At 67.1% G+C, this 16,893-nt stretch overlaps 1 protein-coding gene across 5 annotated transcripts in view; it reads left to right on the top strand.

Annotated features, from left to right (window-relative positions):
* Positions 1-1,077: 1,077 nt before the first annotated feature.
* Positions 1,078-16,893, top strand: part of ADGRB2 (adhesion G protein-coupled receptor B2) — a 30,196-nt gene continuing 14,380 nt past the window's right edge. For 2 of the 5 annotated variants that reach the window (XM_049820263.1, XM_049820261.1), the window contains exons 1-5: positions 1,366-1,408; positions 8,407-9,205; positions 13,086-13,169; positions 14,216-14,380; positions 15,723-15,887. In XM_049820263.1, coding sequence (XP_049676220.1) covers positions 1,388-1,408; positions 8,407-9,205; positions 13,086-13,169; positions 14,216-14,380; positions 15,723-15,887 — 1,234 coding nt within the window. In that variant the 5' untranslated portion in view covers positions 1,366-1,387. Of the gene's footprint in view, positions 1,174-1,365; positions 1,409-8,406; positions 9,206-13,085; positions 13,170-14,215; positions 14,381-15,722; positions 15,888-16,893 lie in introns of those variants that run through there. The other 3 variants (XM_049820265.1, XM_049820264.1, XM_049820262.1) reach the window with 2 other exon arrangements.

Raw genomic sequence — 16,893 nt, 5'->3', positions numbered from 1 at the left:
CCTGGTTGGCTCTGCCCTGGGCAGGATCCGGGCTAGAGCGGAGCCTCTGGGCCAGCTGCTCTCAGTTGCCCGTGGGCCACCAAGATGCTTAGGTTTATCCCATCTGTGCATGGCCTTCCCACGGGAAACTGCAGCTCTGCAGCCCACGCAAACACCACCGTGGCTCCGGGAGTGTGACATCCTCCGTGTCACGCACGCTCGTGCCACGTTTGTACAACCGTGGGGCGTGCCAGCCCCCGTTTCTCACCCGGTGCTGATGCTCCCTGCACCCCAGCCCTCCCCGCACCCCTGCAAAGCGTGGCCAAGGCCCGCAGGCGTGCGCGCCACGGCCGCTGCCGGCGAGCGCCTTTATCCCGCACAGGGCCGCGCCACGGCACCCACTGCCGTGCACGCGTGCGCTGCCCACGCCTCGGCAAGCACGAACGGACCCCGGGTGTGCACACGCGGCCCACCCAGCCGTACACGCACAAACCGATTCCCGCGTGTGCGGGTACACGCCACCCACGCACCCCCCACCCCCCCCCCCACCACCAAGGAGCACAACACCCGTGCGCACACCACATCCACGCGTGGGTGGGCAGCCCTCCACGTGCACAAACACCCCCCCCCCCCCCTCTCCAAGCGCTGCAGCATTCCGGGGGGTCACCTTCTCCCCCTCCCTAGAACACCGCTCCCGGGGGTGGCGGCGACCGGGGGTGGGTGAGTGGGTGGCGGGGAGGGGAGGGGGACACGGGACACCCACCCACCCACCCACCCACCTCTACCCGCCCCCGGTCTCCCGAAGGCGGCCCCGCCGCCGCCGCGCAGGCTCCCCGCCGTGCCCGCCGCTGTCACACCGCCCCGCGCCCGGCGCATGCAGCAAGTGCCCGAGCCGCGCGCGCCGCCGCCGCCCCCGCCTCCCCCTTCCCCCCCCTCCCCCCTCCCTCCCTCCCTCCCTCCCCGCCGCCGCCGCCGCCGCCGCCGCCGCTACCACCACCGGGGCCCGGCGCGTCGCGCGCCCGCTCCCGGCCCCGCGCGCCGCCGCGCTCCCCCGGGCGCGCCCGGGCACCGGCTGCTGCTGCTGCTGCTGCTGCTGCCGCCGCCGCCGCCGCTCCCGTCGCCGCCGCTCGGGGATGGCCAGCCCGCTGCACGCCGCGCCGCGCCGGGGCTATACGCGCTGCTGACGGAGCGCAGGTAAGAGGCGGCGGGGATACAACCCCCCCCCCCCCCCCCCCGGTGAACCGAGACCCCCTACCCCCCCCCCGGTCGGTGTACCGACCTCCCCCCTCCCGTCTCCTTCCCGGTGCACCGCGGTGCGCACCGCTCCCCCCCCCCCCCCCCCCCCCGCCAACCCCCCGCCGTTTCTCTCCGCGGCGCAGCGGGGGCGGCAGCTCGCCGGGGATGCGGGATGCGGCTGTCGGTGCTGCCGGTTGGTAGAGAGCCCCGGGTTCGTCTTGTCATCTTACCGCCCATCCCGGGACAACTTTCCTGCCCCGGTAACGGGGCTGAAGGGGCCGGGGGGAGTTGGAACCGCGCCGCGGTACCGGGGGTGCCCCGTACCCGGTGCCCGGTGCGGGTAGTGGTATCCCCCGGGCGGCCCCGGCCCTGCTTGGAAGTTGCGCGGGGCTGCGGCGGCAGCGGGCTCGGCACCGGGGTTGGCTGCGAGCGGTGGGCATGCCCGGGGCTGCCGGTCCTCCTCCTTCTCCGGGGCTGCCGGTTTTCCCCCCCCCCCCGGTGTGCCGGTCCCTCCCCGCAAGCAATGTCAGGGCTCCGGTAGCCCCCCCGGCGGAGGGGCTGCACGCCTGTCGGTGGGCACATGTGTGTTGCCGGGCACACGCGTGGCACCGCGGTGCCTTGGCGTGTCATCCAGCAAGGCCACGGGCGCCCGGTTGCCCACCGGCATCCCTGCCGGCCTCGGCGCGTGGGCGCCAGCCCGGCACGCGTGGGCGCTCGGCGGGTTGGGATCCCCACGCCGGAGCCGGCCCCGCCGTCGTCACCCCCGGCCAAGGGCCCTCGGGGAATCGGCACGCATCGGGGTGCGTGGGCAGGCGTGTTGGCGGAGCCCCCGGCAGCGGGCAGGCGGTTTTACGGTTTCTTCCCTGCGTGGGGCTTTGTTCGGTGCCAGCGTGGAAGGGCTGCGGGAAGCCCCCGTGCCACGGCCGTGCCGCTGGGGCGAACGGCACCCCGGGGACCGTGGGCGTGCAGCGAGGGCACACGTGGGCGCCCGGCGTGTGTCGGCGCGGGCACGTGCGGCGTACAGGTGGCAGCCGGATCCGGGGGGGAGCGGGGGAGCTGCTTCCCTTCCCAGGGGCCCCGGCGAACCCCGGGGTTCGTGGCGGGAGCGGTGCCACGTGTGCACGCGCGTGTGCCCACGCAGGTCACTTGTTGAAGCACGGGGAGATTTTTTTTTTTTCCCGCAACCCCGGCCGGTGCCGAGGGCGCTTGTGCACCGGCGCCTGCACGCTCGGTGCCGGGGGCTCGCGGCAGCGCAGCGTGTGAACAACCCTTTGCTTTTCTAGGTCATGTCGCTGCTGCCTGTGCCGGATGGCGCCTTGGCAGCCGGGGCCACCGGTGACGTGGGGAGGTGGCTCTGGGGTGGCCGGGCTGGGTTGTGGCAAAGAGACCGGTTGGGGTTTCTGGTGGGGCGCTGCCGGCGGCTGGGGCGCGCGTGGAGCCGGTGACGCGGGGCTGGCGCTCAGCCGTGCCGTCGGGAGGGCTCCCGGTGGGCGGCGGGGCGGTTATTTGGCACTGACCTCTTCCCCCCCCCACAAACACCACTGCCGACGAAGGCGGTGGCGGTGGCAGAGCCGAGGAGGGCTGGTGGGGAGGGAGCCGGCTCATGGTGCTCGCACCGGGTGCCCGTGGGGAGGAGCGGGGCGGCGCGGCTGTCGTCACCATCGCCCGGCTGCCCTCCGGCCGCCCTCGTCGGGGAGGTTCGGCGCCCCGTTTCCCAGTGGGGTTCGTTACCGGCAGCGTGGATGGCGGCGGGTGCTGGCGTTGGCCGTGGGGTAGTGCCAGCCCCTCTGTGCCGGAGCCTGGCAGCGGTTCCTCTTCGAGGCCTGCCCGGTTGCTTGTCAAGCCAGCTTGACCCTGCTTTCATCCAAGGAGTTTGCAAGAAGCTGGGATCCTACAAATTTGGTCTGTGCCGGAGAGAAAATGGATACGGAGCTGGCATCGCAGGCGGCTCTCTCTCCGACCGGCAGCTGCGTGGCAGAGGTGCTCAGCACCAGCTGGGACACGCTGCCTGCTCTTCCCGGTTGCCTCCGGCTCTTCTCGACACCTCTAAGGACCTTTCGGCAGCGCAGCCTTTCTGCCCGGCGTGACATCTCTGCCGTGCTGGCAACAGGCGTTGGGCCGGGGGTGCCGGGCTTTTCCTGGAGCGCTGCAGTGGGCTCTGTCCTCGCCGGTGGGCTCCTCGGCCCTGGCACCGGCCTCCCACCCAGAGCAGAGGGAATAGATGGGTTTTCCTTCGCTTGGGCTGTTCCCATCGCTGCTGAGTCCCTGCGCTCCGGCTTGGATGGGGGATGCAAGATGGGCTCCCCGTGCCCCCTCTGCCCGGAGGAAGGTGATGCTCTGGACGGACGGATGGACGCACAGACCATGGGATGAGCCGCTAGCCCTGGTCCAGCCCCCGCCACCCCCGCACAGCCCTTGGGGCTGGGCTGCTGCGACGCCTCAAAGCTCCTCCATGGGAATTTGGACCGAGGCCCTGCAAACTCATTTCCTACCATGGAGCCGTCCTCTAACGGGGACGGGGCTGGCTCCGGGCCACCCGGCTCGGTTGCCAAGCATCAGAGGTTCCATAGCTCCTCGGTGCTCACGGGGGCCATCGCGTCCCCCCTGCTCTCATCCCGTCTGTTCGTTCTTGATGTCCTCCAGGAGTGGGCTGGAGCCAGGCCCCTTCTCCTCCTCGGGGCACCTCGGAGGCTCCCAGCGGATCTGGGGCTGGCTGAGACGGTGGGTTACAAAAAAACTCCCCCTCCGGCGTGAGCACACATCCAGGCTGCCACCCTCCTGCTGCCACCTCTGTGACTCAGCCCCCCCCCTTTGGAGCCCTCCTGGGGCTCTCAGCCCCCCCCCATTCCTTTGCCATACGGTCCTAGGGCAGGATGGAGCTGATGGAGAAGAGGGAGCCGCATCCCAGCAACGTGAAAACTACTCGGAAGAGGCCGCGGGAGAGCGATGGGAGCAGCCGCGGCTGCCGCAACCCCTGCGGGTGCCCTGCTGCCGGGGGGGGGGGGGGGGAATGTGGGGGGTGACTCGCCTCCAGGGACCCCCGCAGCTGCAGAGGGGGAGGCAGCACACCCTGTTCCTTGGCAGAGCGTAATCCCTAATCCTGGTGGAGATTTCACTGTGCTGTCTCTCGGCCTTGCTTTTGGAGTGGAGTTTTACCAACAGCAGTTAAGTAAAATAAATAAAAAGGCCTGTGCTTGCCAGTGCTAGCGAGGCTGAGCCAGGGATTGGCAAAGCGGCACCATTAATTACAGCTCGGTGCTGCTGCCAGCCTGCCTGCTTCAGGAAAGGTGGTGGCAGAGCGCCGGGGAAGCCAGAGGGAGAGGGGGAGTGCGTGGGGAAGGGGGAGACGTGGGAGGGCAGAGCAGGGGGGGGGAAACGTGGTGCCAAGCGCCGGGGGGCGGATTGTGCCGCGGTGGGTGGGAGCGGCACGGATACCCGTCTACCCGCCGAGTGGCCGTGCGTGCACGGGAGCCCACGCGTGCACGCACGTGTGCACGCACATGCTTTGCGGGAAGCTGTGTTTTTTTTTGGGGGGGGGGGGTGAGGACCGAAGGCTGTGATCTCAGCGAGATTGCTCCGGTACTTTCGCCCGGCGATGCTCGCAGCGTTAATTAGTTGGCGGAGAGGCTGTGTCGGTGGTGCTGAGGGCCGGGCAGGGGTTTGGTGCTGGGGGTTCCTCGTGCTGGGAGGACGGGCACAGAGCGGCGAGGATTGAGCGCGGAGGTAGCGGAGGCGGCTTTGAAGTTCCCGGATGCCTTTGAACCGCTAGTGAAGATCCTGGAAATTGGAGGGTTGCAGACTCTCCTGGCTGGGAAGAGCTCGTTACAGTGCTTTGTTCGTCGGCATCACCTCTGGGCAGGCAGGGATGTGCTCCCATGGGATGGAGCCCGTTTTCTGGCCGCATGGCCGTGCCGTGCCGCCGGCCAGCCTGCTCCTCCCCAGATGCTGTTGCCGTTCAGCAGGGAGTGATGCCGTTCCCATCGTGATTCAACACCGAGGACTGCCCGGTCCTTCCTTAGCCTCGTGCCCTTGTCCCGAGCCATCCTCGTGTTAGGAATTCTTACGGATCGTGTATTTTCTACAGCCTATTAAAAGAACACTGCCGGGTTAAAAACCGTGTCTCTCAAAACCCAAATCTCCTTTACTTTGCTATTAATCGTTTTTCAGATTATTAATGCCAGCGGGGTTTAGTGCCGCCTGTTTATCACTTTTGGGGCTGGTTGGTTGTTTCTGGCTTTGCCTGCCCGGAGAGGGGTGGCCACGGCCGAGCAGAAGCGCGATGGTCAGGAGCCAGCCCCCGCCGTGCCGGGAGGATGGAGCTGGACCAGGTCCCTGCCGAAATCCCCATTCAGGCGAAGCATCTTCAGGGAAACAACCTGTTTGTGTGGCGCGAGCGGGGCTGGTGTGAAGCGGTGCCTTTTCCTGCTGTGCCGCGGCTGCTGGCGAGGGAGAGGCGAGCCCTGGTTGGATCCTGCCGGTTACCGGAGCTAGGAGGGATGCGATGGCAGCGATGGAGAGGGACCGTGCTCTGACTGCCGAGGACGGGGAGCCCGGGATGTCGCTTCTGCACGGTCGCTTCTCGGCTCTGTGATGGCTCTTTAAAAGCTTTAATTAAAAACCCACCCCCTTCCCTGTTCCCCGGGCGGGGAACAAAGGCAAATGGAAGGGGCTGGAGCGGGTGCTGCGGTGGGCGAGCGTGCCAGCCTGTGCCAGCCATCCTCTAGGTGCCCATCCCCGTCCCCGGGGAGCAGCGCCTGCTCCCGCAGCAGCTCAACAAGGTGTTTGGGTGCGGCGGGTCCCTGGGGGCACCCGGCATCCCCCCCCTCATCCGCAGACTTTGCCACCGGTGCCGGGATGCAGATGCCGGTGCCAGGCGGTTTCTTCCGCACGGACCGAGGCCGTTTCGGAGGGGCGATGGGCAGCGGGGCTGTGCCCTGGCACCCCGGCGAGGCTGGGCTCACCCTTGCCGGAGCACACCGACGGCGATGCTGTTGGGTGCGAGGTCCTCGCCACCGTGCCGGGTGGGGGGTGACGGTGACCCCTTCTCAAACTGCTCAGCAACTCCCGCTGGGTGACTGGGTGCCCCAGATGTTAAATATTTTCTTGGGCCCAGCTTGCAGCTCAATGAAATATTTTCACTGCAGCAGCAACAGCAAGCACTGCAGGGAGCGGGGCTGGTGCTGAACGAGCTGTATCAGATTTGATCTGCTCTTAACGAGCCCTGGCCTTCAGGAGCAGCTACGGCACAGTGCCGGGCTCTCAGGCAGCCGCAGCATTGGGCCCGGCAGGTTTTTTGGGATGGTGGGGAGGCTCCCCGTGGTCCAGAGCACCTGGGTCTCGCACGGTGCCGTGTTTAAAACGCGGGAAGCCCGGGGAGGCACAGCAGCGGACTGTCCGGCCGTGCCCATCCCCGCTGAGCTTCCCAGTAGCCGGTTTGCCCCAGCGGCAGCCAGGCAGGCAAGCTGGCCACCGGCAGGAGCCGGTCAAGAGAGACGGACGGATGGACGGATGGCGGTGCCGGAGCATCCTTCCTTGCCGCTCCCGGGCGAAGGAAGCAAGCACCATCTTGTGTCCCTGCCAGGCTGCAGGAGCCCCAGGAGCTCGCTGCAGAACGGCAGCGTGTCCCTGCCTGACCTCCTCCTCCTCTGCCTCCTCCTCCTCCTCCTCCCATCCCCAGCTCTCCCGGAGCAGTGGAGGGCTGCGACTCGCCGGGGGACCCCAGATCCTCGCTGGGTGCTGGAGGAGCATCAGTGGGGGATGCCCATGGGGCTCCCCGCTCTGCCTGCCCCTTGGCTCCCTGCTGCTGCTGCCACGGGTTGGGGGGGACGGGTCTCCTGCTGAATTCCCCAGGGTCTCCCAGGGGTGGAAGTGGCTGCAGGAAAGTGAGGTTTTCTTTTGCCTCAGATCTCCCTGCTTACATCAGGGGGTCCTGCCTGGATCCGACCCCAGGCCTGGCTGCTTCCACTGGCTCCATCCCAGCTCCTTTCTCCCCATGCCTGCGTGCCGCTGGCGGGGGCCGGCTGCCGGCACCGAGCCCCCCGTGCTGCCGGGGCAGCGGGAGCCAGCGCCAGCCTGTTGCATGAGAGCCGGGTTATTTTTAGCTCTCTAATGTGCCTGTTGTGGCTTCGGCGCAGGCTCGGCCGAGGCTCAGGCTCCCTCCCCGATGAGCAGGGGGATGCCCTGGTACCAGAGCTTCAGCCAGGGGTGATTTGGGGGCAGGAGATGTTCTTTGGGGACGGAGAAGAGCATCCCTGCGTCGTGCCGAGCACTCGGCGTCCCTCACGCATAACTGGGACGGAGGGGAGCGGGGTCCTCGGTGATTTTGGAAATCAACCTCTGGAATGGCATCCATCCCCTGCGGTCACCCCGCCGTCCCTGGGGCTGCCCCCTCGCTGCCGCTGCCCCGGGCGCAGGCTGGCCCAGCAGAGCGATGCCAACACACGTGCGCGGTGGCCTCGGCCTCTGTAGAGCCACGCTCTGGTCCTGCTTAATAAGGCCACCGTGTGCATTATTTTATTAATGAGTTATTAAAAAGCTATCCACGGCGATGCTGCTGCGTACCCAGCGTGGTGTCCAAGAAATATGTACTTTAACGATCGCTCGCCCTGTGCCGGGCTCTCGCGGTGGGTGGGGGGGACACCACGCTGTTGGGGTGACCGTGCACCCCCAGCACATCACCCCAGGCTCCTTCACCGAGCAGCCGGCCTGTCCCCACACCGCTCTGGGGCACCGGCAATAGCTACGAGGCTTTTTATAGCCCCGTCCGGGCAGAAGCTCTTCGGTGGCTTTTTGCCCAGGTTGTGCTTGGCCGGCTCCGGCGGGTGAGCTGAGGGCAGGGGGGGGTCACTGCGGTGGGGGTCCGCCGGCTGCGGGGTGGGAGCCAGGTCTCTGCTCTGGTATTTTTGGGGTAAAGTCCCCGGTCTGCGCTGCCCCGCTCCCCAGCCTGGGGGCTGCCTTGGCACAGCCTGGGGGATGGGATGGGGGTCTCCGATGGCTGTCCCCTGCCTGCAAAGTGGCGGCTGGAGACACGGACCAGCCACGATGGTGCTCCCACACCGGCCGGGGCTTCGGTGCAGGATGCTGACCTCCCCGTACCAGCTCCGCACTCCCCCGACACAGCGGGGCGGCCGCAGCGGCGTGCCTCCCGGTAAGCATCTGTCTGTCTGTCTGTCCGTCTGTCTCTCCCCCCAGGGCAAATGCCATAGGATGACCGCTGCTGGTCCCCTCTTACTGGCTGTGATATCGTCTCTCCTGTGGCTCACGCGGGGCTTCGACCCGGCTCCCAGCGCCTGCTCCGCTCTGGCCTCCGGCGTCCTCTACGGCTCCTTCTCCCTCAAGGACCTTTTCCCCACCATCTCCTCCGGCTGCTCCTGGACCCTGGAGAACCCCGACCCCACCAAGTACTCGCTCTACCTCCGCTTCAACCGGGAGGAGCAGGTCTGCACCCACTTCTCGCCCATGGTGCTGCCGCTCGACCACTACCTGGCCAACTACACCTGCGACCCCCGCGGCGAGGCCGCCAGCCCCCCGCCCGCCCGCCAGCGGCCGGAGGAGGAGGAAGAGGAGGAGGAAGCCGAGCTGGAGCTGTGCGAGGGCGCGGGGCCCTTCACTTTCCTCCATTTCGACAAGAACTTTGTGCAGCTGTGCCTGGCGGCCGAGCCCGAGGCGGCCCCCCGCCTCCTGGCCCCCCAAGCCCTGGAATTCCGTTTCGTGGAGGTGCTGCTCATCAACAACAACAACTCCAGCCAGTTCACCTGCAGCGTGCTCTGCCGCTGGCTGGAGGAGTGCCTGCAGGCTCCCGGCGCCCGCCGCTGCGGCTTCACCCACGCCGGTTGCAGCTGCCAGGCGGAAAGCCCGCCGGCACCCCGGCGCAACGGCACGCGGCACGCCGCCCGCACGCCCGCCCCGCCGCCCGCCGCCGGCGACTGCTGCCCCACCGACCTGCATTCTGCGAATGCCAATGATTTCGACCTGCCCGAGGTCCCGCACGGTGAGTGGGGTGCGGGGAGGGAACTCCCCAGGGATGGACGCCCTCGCTCCGCGCGTTGCTTCCCAGAGGTGCCGGGCACGGAGCGGGGAAGCCGTGCGGTGGATCGATCCCGCTCGTGCACGCTCCCCTGGGGAAGGAGGGCGCGAATCGGGTGCCGCGCACGGAGCGGGGAAGCCGTGCGAAGCGCAGATCCCGTTCACGCTCCCGGCTCCACGTGCGTCTCGCCGGAGCGACGGCCGGGCTCGGTGGAGCCGCAGCTCGCTCTGCCCTCGCTGCGGTCCGGCCGGCCTTGTTAGTGCCGCTCCCCGCCGTGCCGGCCCCGGTTGTTTGCCACGGTTGCTCTGGCACAGCCTGCGTGGCCCCGGAGCCTTGCTCGTCGCTTCTCCGGCACAAGGCTGCTGCTCGCCTGACTGCGAGCCCGGAGCATGAGCCCTATCACTCTGCATTGGTGGAGATGTGGAAAACAATTTGCAGGTAAAATGACCCTTTCCCGTGGCAAATTACCCTTGACTGCTGCAGCCCGGGCACTTGTTATTCCAGGCAGGATGTCACGGCACGGCGGCACGGCGCGGCCGGGCTATTAACCAGGCGGAATGAAGCCATTTGCTTGTTACGGAATTGCAGAAACCTCAAGCGAAGATAAAGCAGCCGTGCTCGCCAGCGCCCTGGGCACCGGGGTCGGGCTGCCCGTGGCCGGGAGCCATCTCGCCCAAGCGCACCCTTCGCCTGTGGGGCGTCTCTGCCGAGCCTGGCGAGGTGAAGCAGGGGTTTTGAGGCACATCTGGCCAGATGTTCCCCCGTGCCAGGCCCGGGTGATGCACGGGGAGGAGCAATCCCCAACTTAGCTGTGTGGAGTCTTTATCCAGCAGATTAGGTGGTGGTGATGGGCTGTGGGTATATATATAATTTCATTGGGCTTTAGCATTTATTTCAGGAGCTAAATGTCATTACAGGCAGATCCCCCGACTAAATCCCCGGTCCGTTACAGCTGCAGGGTTATAAATCGCCTCATCCCAAGGGGAGCTGCCTGAGCTGATTTTATATATTTTTTTTTTTTTCTTCCTTTTTTCCCCTTTAAATGCAACTCCACATGGACAGTTAAGAGCTCAGTGCTGGGTTCAGATGCCATCCCCCAAGGTCAGCCTGGCCCAGGGATGCTGCAGGGGCTGGCACCCGCCGTGGGGCTGCGTGGGGAGCAGCGGGTGCTGCAGGTGCGGAGCGGGGCTGCGGGATGCTCCATCCCCTCGAGAAGCGAGGAGATCCTAAACTTCCCCACGGCCGGTTTGCTGGGGGTTAGTAACGCCGAGCGTGGCTTAAAGAGAGGATGCCAAGGCTGGGTGCTGGAGAGGGGGGGTCCCTGCAGACCCGGCACGCTCAGGCACCGAGCCGCCTGCCGCCTTTCTACGGACCGGCACGCCGACCAGCCGCAATGGCGAGAGCGTGAACTCCCGCTCCTTCCCCAAATTACATTTGACATTCAATTAAAACCTGGAGGTGCCCGGAGGTACAATGTTATTGCGGCGCCGGAGCCGCAAGGGTAATGCGCTGCCTCGGCCGCCCCGTTGCACCGCGCCGTTGCCAGTCGGTGCGAGCCCCCGCACCGTGTTTCCACCCACCCTCCCCTCCCCAAAAAGCCGTTCGCCTGCATCACCGGGCCGGGCTGCGGGGTTGCAGGGTTGGAGCACAGAGCGGCCTTCATGGCAGCGAAGCGGGGAGGGGGGGGTCCGGGGCTTCCACCTGGCCTCCCCCCCGTCGCTTTGCGGGGTGGAGAATGGTCGCCTTTCAGGGTGGCGGTGGCAGGCAGGGCCGGGGGGCTGAATGGCGCTTGTGAGCCGAGCCTTGGCGGGCGCCCAGCGCTGATCTCACCGGCTCTCCTCCGCCGAGCGCGCCGCAGCCGCGCAGCGCAGCGACGCGGGGCTTGGCACCCGCCCAGCCGCTCGCCCGGCCTCCCCGCTCCCACCCATGGTGGCAAACCCCCTCCTCCCCCACCCTGGGGGTCCGTGGTCCCCGAACCGTCCCCTCCGTGACGCAGCTCTCCCACGGGATCCGGGGAGGGGGACGACGTGGTGGGAGATGGGGAGATGCAGCCCCCCGGTGCGATGCGGTGCTGGGTCCACGCGGGTGGGAAGCTTGGATGGGTGTGGGGTTGGGGTCGAAACTTGGTGGGGTGACATTGGGTGCGTTGCAGCCGTGCAATGGGGGGGGGGGGGGGTGTCTTTGGAGGGCGTACACCCCCCGCAGAGCTTGCAGCGCTGGAGCTGAGCGGTTCCAGCTTGCTCTGGGCTGCATTCCCCCTTTGCCCCCAAACCCATCACCCTTCAGGAACCAGCCCCTGGGGAGGTGATGCCGGGATGGGGCCACGGCTGCCGGGACCATGACTGGCCTTGGGGGACATCATGAGGTCCCCAGAAGAACCCCCCTACCCTTCCAGCCCCTTCCAGTGCCACGGCGTGGGGCACCCCCCGGGCAGGACTGGGTGCCGGGGCGGAAGGTGCTAGGGACGGCCGTCGCCGCCCCGCGGTGACGGCTGGGGATTTAGTGCTTTCCGAAGGAAATTGAATTTGGTGTCTCTGTCGAACACAGCCGGGGAGAGCGCCCTCGTATATCCTCGGGATTTATGGTTTTCCCCGGGCGCTCACCGTGACGTGCGTAATTCTGCCGTGCCGCTGATGGGGGTGGGCGGCCCCGCGGGGAGCTCAGCCCCACGGTTTGACGGACCCCCCCAGGGCAGCCCCTCGGCTTTCCCGGGTCCGTCTCCACCCCCCCCCCCCATGCCACGGAGCGGGATGCATGGGAAGAGGAGCCGAGGGTGCCTGGCTGCACCGGCGGTGACGGCAAGGAGCCCATGCAGGGAACAGGCCTGGGCAGGGGTTACGCCGCGTTGAAGGCAAAAGTCAGTAAATTTGGGTCTGGTTTATGGTACTAATAAGTGTCAGTGCAGGCAGTGCTCCCTGCCTGGGGCTCGTATATCACCTCTGTGTGTTGCAACAGGAGCCACGGCATGCCCAAAGCGTGGCTGAGGGCTCCCCCGCCAATGCCAGGTGTCCCCATGTCACCTCCCCGCTGTCCCTTGGGGACATCGCCACGCTCAGCCGGCAGTGCCGGGGCAGCTCGGCGAGGCGGTTGTGCCATCCCTGGCTGCTGTCCTGGCTGGCACAGCAGCGAGGTGCCCATGGCGTTTTTGGGGGTCCACGTGCCCGAGGTGGCATCGATGGTGGCCAGGGGAGCCCCCGCTGCTTCCCACGGTACACGGCATCCACCGGCAGCAGCCGCCCCGGTGCTGCCGTGCTGTGCCTGGGGCAAGCGCATGGGAACTCGCCAGCATCTTCCATCCAGATACGGGGACAAGGGACCCTGCTGCAGGACAGGGGGGTGGCCCAGGGGGCGTGGGGGAGGCTGGGGAAGGGACCCCCACCCTGTGCCCGCAGCTGCGCCTCCCGCCGAGCCCTCCACATGCCAGTTAATTTCACGCCAAGTGCTCTTGATGGATCTCTTGTTATTTTTGGTGAGCCGAGCCATAAATTTGTGCCACCTCACTGCAGCAAGCTGTTAAGCAGGGACGGGAGAGCACCTCTGCCCAGCACGGCGGGGGCACGGGCACCCCGGCCACGCCAGGGACGTGGCAACCCGGGCTGTGCTCCAGCTGCAGCCCCTGTGACGGGGGGTGACGTGTTTGGGGGAGCTGTGACGTGGTTTTTTCGTCTATGAGTGTGCTCAGCCATGCTCAACCCTCTCTTGCCCTCGGGGATGCCACGCAGCGCTGGGTGTGGGGCCAGGCATCCCTGTATCCCCCCTGCAACGTCCCCTGACCCACGGTGGCTCATCCACATCCGTGTCCCCGTTCCCTGCCCGCTCTCACCGGAGCCCTTCTCTCTTGCAGGCAATGCGGTCGAGGAGAACCAGAAGGTGAAAACCCAGTGGCCACGGTCAGCGGACGAGCCAGGCGTCTACATGGCCCAAACAGGTACTGGCGCTGCTCCGGTGCGAGGACAGGCACAGGATGCTGGCGGTGCTGGGCTCGGGTGCCTGGCCATGGGCAGGGGTGATGGAGATGGAGCGACTCGATTTGCTTCCTGCCCACAGACCAACTTAATTTGCTCCATTTATATATTTTTCCTTTATACCTTCCTCCGAGGGTTGTAAAGCAAAAAAAAAAAAAAAAAAAATCCATTAATTGTTTAGCTCAAATGTATTTATTTGGCAAATCCATCTGGGTAATTTGAGAGTGCTGCTGCCCCCTCCCCAGCCCCCCCTGATTTATGGTCGGAGGGCTCAGAGGCGAGAGGGAGATGGATGAGCCCTGGCGCCGGGAGAGGAGCTCCGCTCCGTGTGCCTGGCATGCAGATCTCCTCCCGGCAGCGCTCGGATGCTCATGGGGGTCCTGCCCCCCCTGGGAGCTGCTGGGCAGAGTGTGGGGTGACCCCAGTGGTGGCCCGGTCCGGCCCTGGGGTCCCCGTGTGACGCGGAGCAGCCACGGGACGTTGTCACCTTTGTAGGAGCCGTGCTCCGGAGCCTGAGTCCTGCCTATCTCCAGGACAAATTGTCCCCTTCGGAGCCCTCCTCCATATATTCCTTTTTAATTTAAACTGATGGCCTTTTCTTCTGGCCTGTCCAATAGCTTCAGAGACATCATCAAGCTTAATAAGAGCCGGGTTGTTGTAAATGTCAATGCTGTGCCTCGGTGGGGAGAGGGAGCTGTGCCGGGCTGCCCGTGCTGCCTGCACTGCCCGGGCTGGATGTTATCCCTCGTGCCAGATGTGATCCTGTGCCCCGACCCCTTCTCCGTGTGCCGCTGGTGCTGGGTCTGGAGGGCGACGTGGGCTCCTTCACCCCACTTACATCCTCAGCATCATCCCTGTCACCCATGGCACATCATCCTCATCCCTACATTCACGGGTGCTGCCCGGCTATTTTCCCGGCCCCCCACGGGAGCTCCGCTCACGGCACCTTCCCCGGTTCTTCCCCCCCACCGGAGAAGTCACCCTCTCTTAGGCTTCGTGTCTCCCGCAGGGGACCCAGCGGCGGAGGAATGGTCCCAGTGGAGCGTCTGCTCCCTGACGTGCGGGCAGGGATCCCAGGTACGGACGCGCTCCTGCGTCTCCTCGCCCTACGGGACGCTGTGCAGCGGGCTGCTCCGGGAGACGCGGACCTGCAATAACACGGCTACCTGCCCAGGTATGGGGGGGGTGGGGGGTACATGGGCATTAGGGGGGGCTTCGCTACCCATTTGGGGGGATGCCCATCGTTGGCTGGGCTCTGGGGTGATGCCCAAAGGGCTGAGAGGGTGGGTGGCTGGGGAGAGCGGGGACTTGTGTTGCTGGGGGGGTTTCTGGAGTTGGGGGGGGGGTCTCTTGTAGGTGGGGGGTGGCTGAGGAGAGTGGCTCTGTGCAGCAGCGCTGTCGTGGAAGCAGGCGTTGGGTTGCTCCGAGCCCCGAGCCCCGTTGGCATCCTCTCATCGTCTCGCCTTCCCGGCTGTACCAGCTCTTGGGAAACCATGTGGGGAGCAGCAAACCGGGGGGAGGCATCTGGAATGGGTGCCCCAGCACCCCATGTCCCACCACCGGTGCTGCTGCCAGGGGTTTTGCTTTGGGAGCAGCTTGGCTGGCAGCCCCTCTCCATCCTTCCTTCCCAGCAAATTTGGGGCTTCCCCAGGGTGTCTTCGAGGTTTTGTGCCGGGGGAGAAGCAGGGGCTGGAGCCTGTGCCGGGGGACTCGGGACCAGGCAGCTGCCTGGCCCGGCGTGGTGGGGGTTCCCCACTCGTGTGGGGCAGGATGGGGCCAAACTTCTCCGTGCTTCGAGGCAGGTCGTGGGCAGGAGTGGGCAGGCAGGGTGCCGGGGGTCTCACTGGGCCATATACCGGCCCGTTTGTCCGCGGTGGTATCCGTTCGTCTCACGTGGGACACTGGGAATCGGAGGGGCCTCGGGGTGCCACAGCGGCAGCCGGGCTGCCCTGTCTGAACCTGGGATGTTTTGGGGGCTTTGCACCCCAAAACATGCCGGTGCCCGCTCCCCTCCGTACCGGGGAGTGCAACCCCGTCCCATCACTCCAAGGACATCGCAGCTCACAGAGGAGCATCCTTTAGGATGCTCGTGCGCCGTGCGGGTCCCCGCTCCCTTCCCGGGTGAGCTGAGCTCCCGTGGGTGCGACACGTGCGAGGGGCGACCGTGCCCGGTGTGTCGACACGGGTGGGGGTGAGCCGGGCTGTGCGTGGGTGCGGGGGGACATGTGCCGCCGGTGCCGGGACCCCAAAAGGGAGGCTGGAGCAGGGCAGGGAGTGGTAGTGGCAGCGCTGCCTGCTCGGGGCCCTTGGGGTTTGGGCTTGGGTGCGACGATGGGGCAAGTGGTGCCGGCGGGACACGGAGGGGAGCCGGGGACTGTGCCCGGCTCTGCCACGGTGCCCCGGGGCACAAGGGGTCTGTAATGGCCAGGACCCCTCGGTGCCAGGAGGAGGAGGAGGAGGCTGGAGCCCCACGGGGGGCCGGGAGCGTGGGACGACGGCGCTGTGCTGTGTTGCAGTTCACGGCGTGTGGGAGGAGTGGTCCCCGTGGAGCCTGTGCTCGGTGACCTGCGGGCGAGGGTCCAGGACCAGGACGCGGCGGTGCGTGGCCCCGCGGCACGGAGGGAAAGCCTGCGAGGGCCCCGAGCTGCAGGCCAAGTCCTGCAATATCGCGAGCTGCCCGGGTCAGTACCTCCCTCTCTCCCTGCTCCTTTTTCCTCCCCCGGGAACGCCAGGAGACCGGCACCGGCCGAGAGCCAGGGCCGTGCTCCCGGCGTGGGGCTGCGGTGCTGCGAGGGACGGGTGGCATCGGCCTGGGGACCCGGGACAGCCCGTGGGCACGTGGGTGCTGTGACGTGGGGTGCACCCTCCTGTCCCCGCTGGAAACCCGGATGGAGAACCGGCTCCATCGGCCATGCCAGGGGGCTCGAGCCCCCACCGTGGGCAGGGGGAACCAGCCTGGGGACCGCGGAGGAGCCGGCTCCTTCCTTCCCATCTGCTGCGGCTGACTGTCCCCCCGCAGCAGGCACAGCGCTGGCACCAGGGTGGCACAGGGACGTCGTGGAGCACCGGGGGGGGCTGGCGAAGGGGGTCGGCTGCGGGGTCTGTCTGTGTGCGGGTGGCACCGCCATCTCCATCCTTTCCTCCTGTGTGCCAGGCGTGGCTGCGGTGGTGGCCGTGGGGTTTCTGCGGTGATGGCCAGGGGTGCCCCGTCAGGGCCAGCATCCCCGTGGGGACCACACGTGCGGCATGGGGAGGCCGGTGACGGGCTGGGAGCAGGAGGGAGCGTGGGAGCTGAGGGGTGCGTGGGGCGCACCCCCTCTGCAGCAGCTCCGGCAGGGACGTGCCACCCGTGGCACATGGCTTTTGCCACAGCAGCCCCGTGGAGATGCTGCTGGCGTTGATGGAAGCTCACGGCAGCTCCTTCCCCCCCTGCCCTGGTGCTTTCAGCATCGCTGGGGCTCATGGCTTTGGCGGGGAGCGACGCCAAGGGCTGCTGGCTTTGGCGGGGAGCGATGCCGGGGTCCGGCGAGTGCGGCCGTGCGGCAGGGCTGGGCGTTGCGGCGCAGCAGGGCTGCAGGAGCAGCCGCTCGGCGCGTGGGAACCAGTCCTGGTGACGGTCCTCCCCGGCCGGGGCACGATTTGGTGCCGGCTGTTGAGGTCGGCACGAGAGGAACCGGCACGTCCGTA

The sequence above is a fragment of the Accipiter gentilis genome, chromosome 17 (genome assembly GCF_929443795.1).
Source record: "Accipiter gentilis chromosome 17, bAccGen1.1, whole genome shotgun sequence".
NCBI lineage: Eukaryota > Metazoa > Chordata > Aves > Accipitriformes > Accipitridae > Astur > Astur gentilis.
The sequence above is the reverse complement of the archived record's forward strand: the minus strand, read 5'-3'. Positions and strand labels throughout refer to the sequence as shown.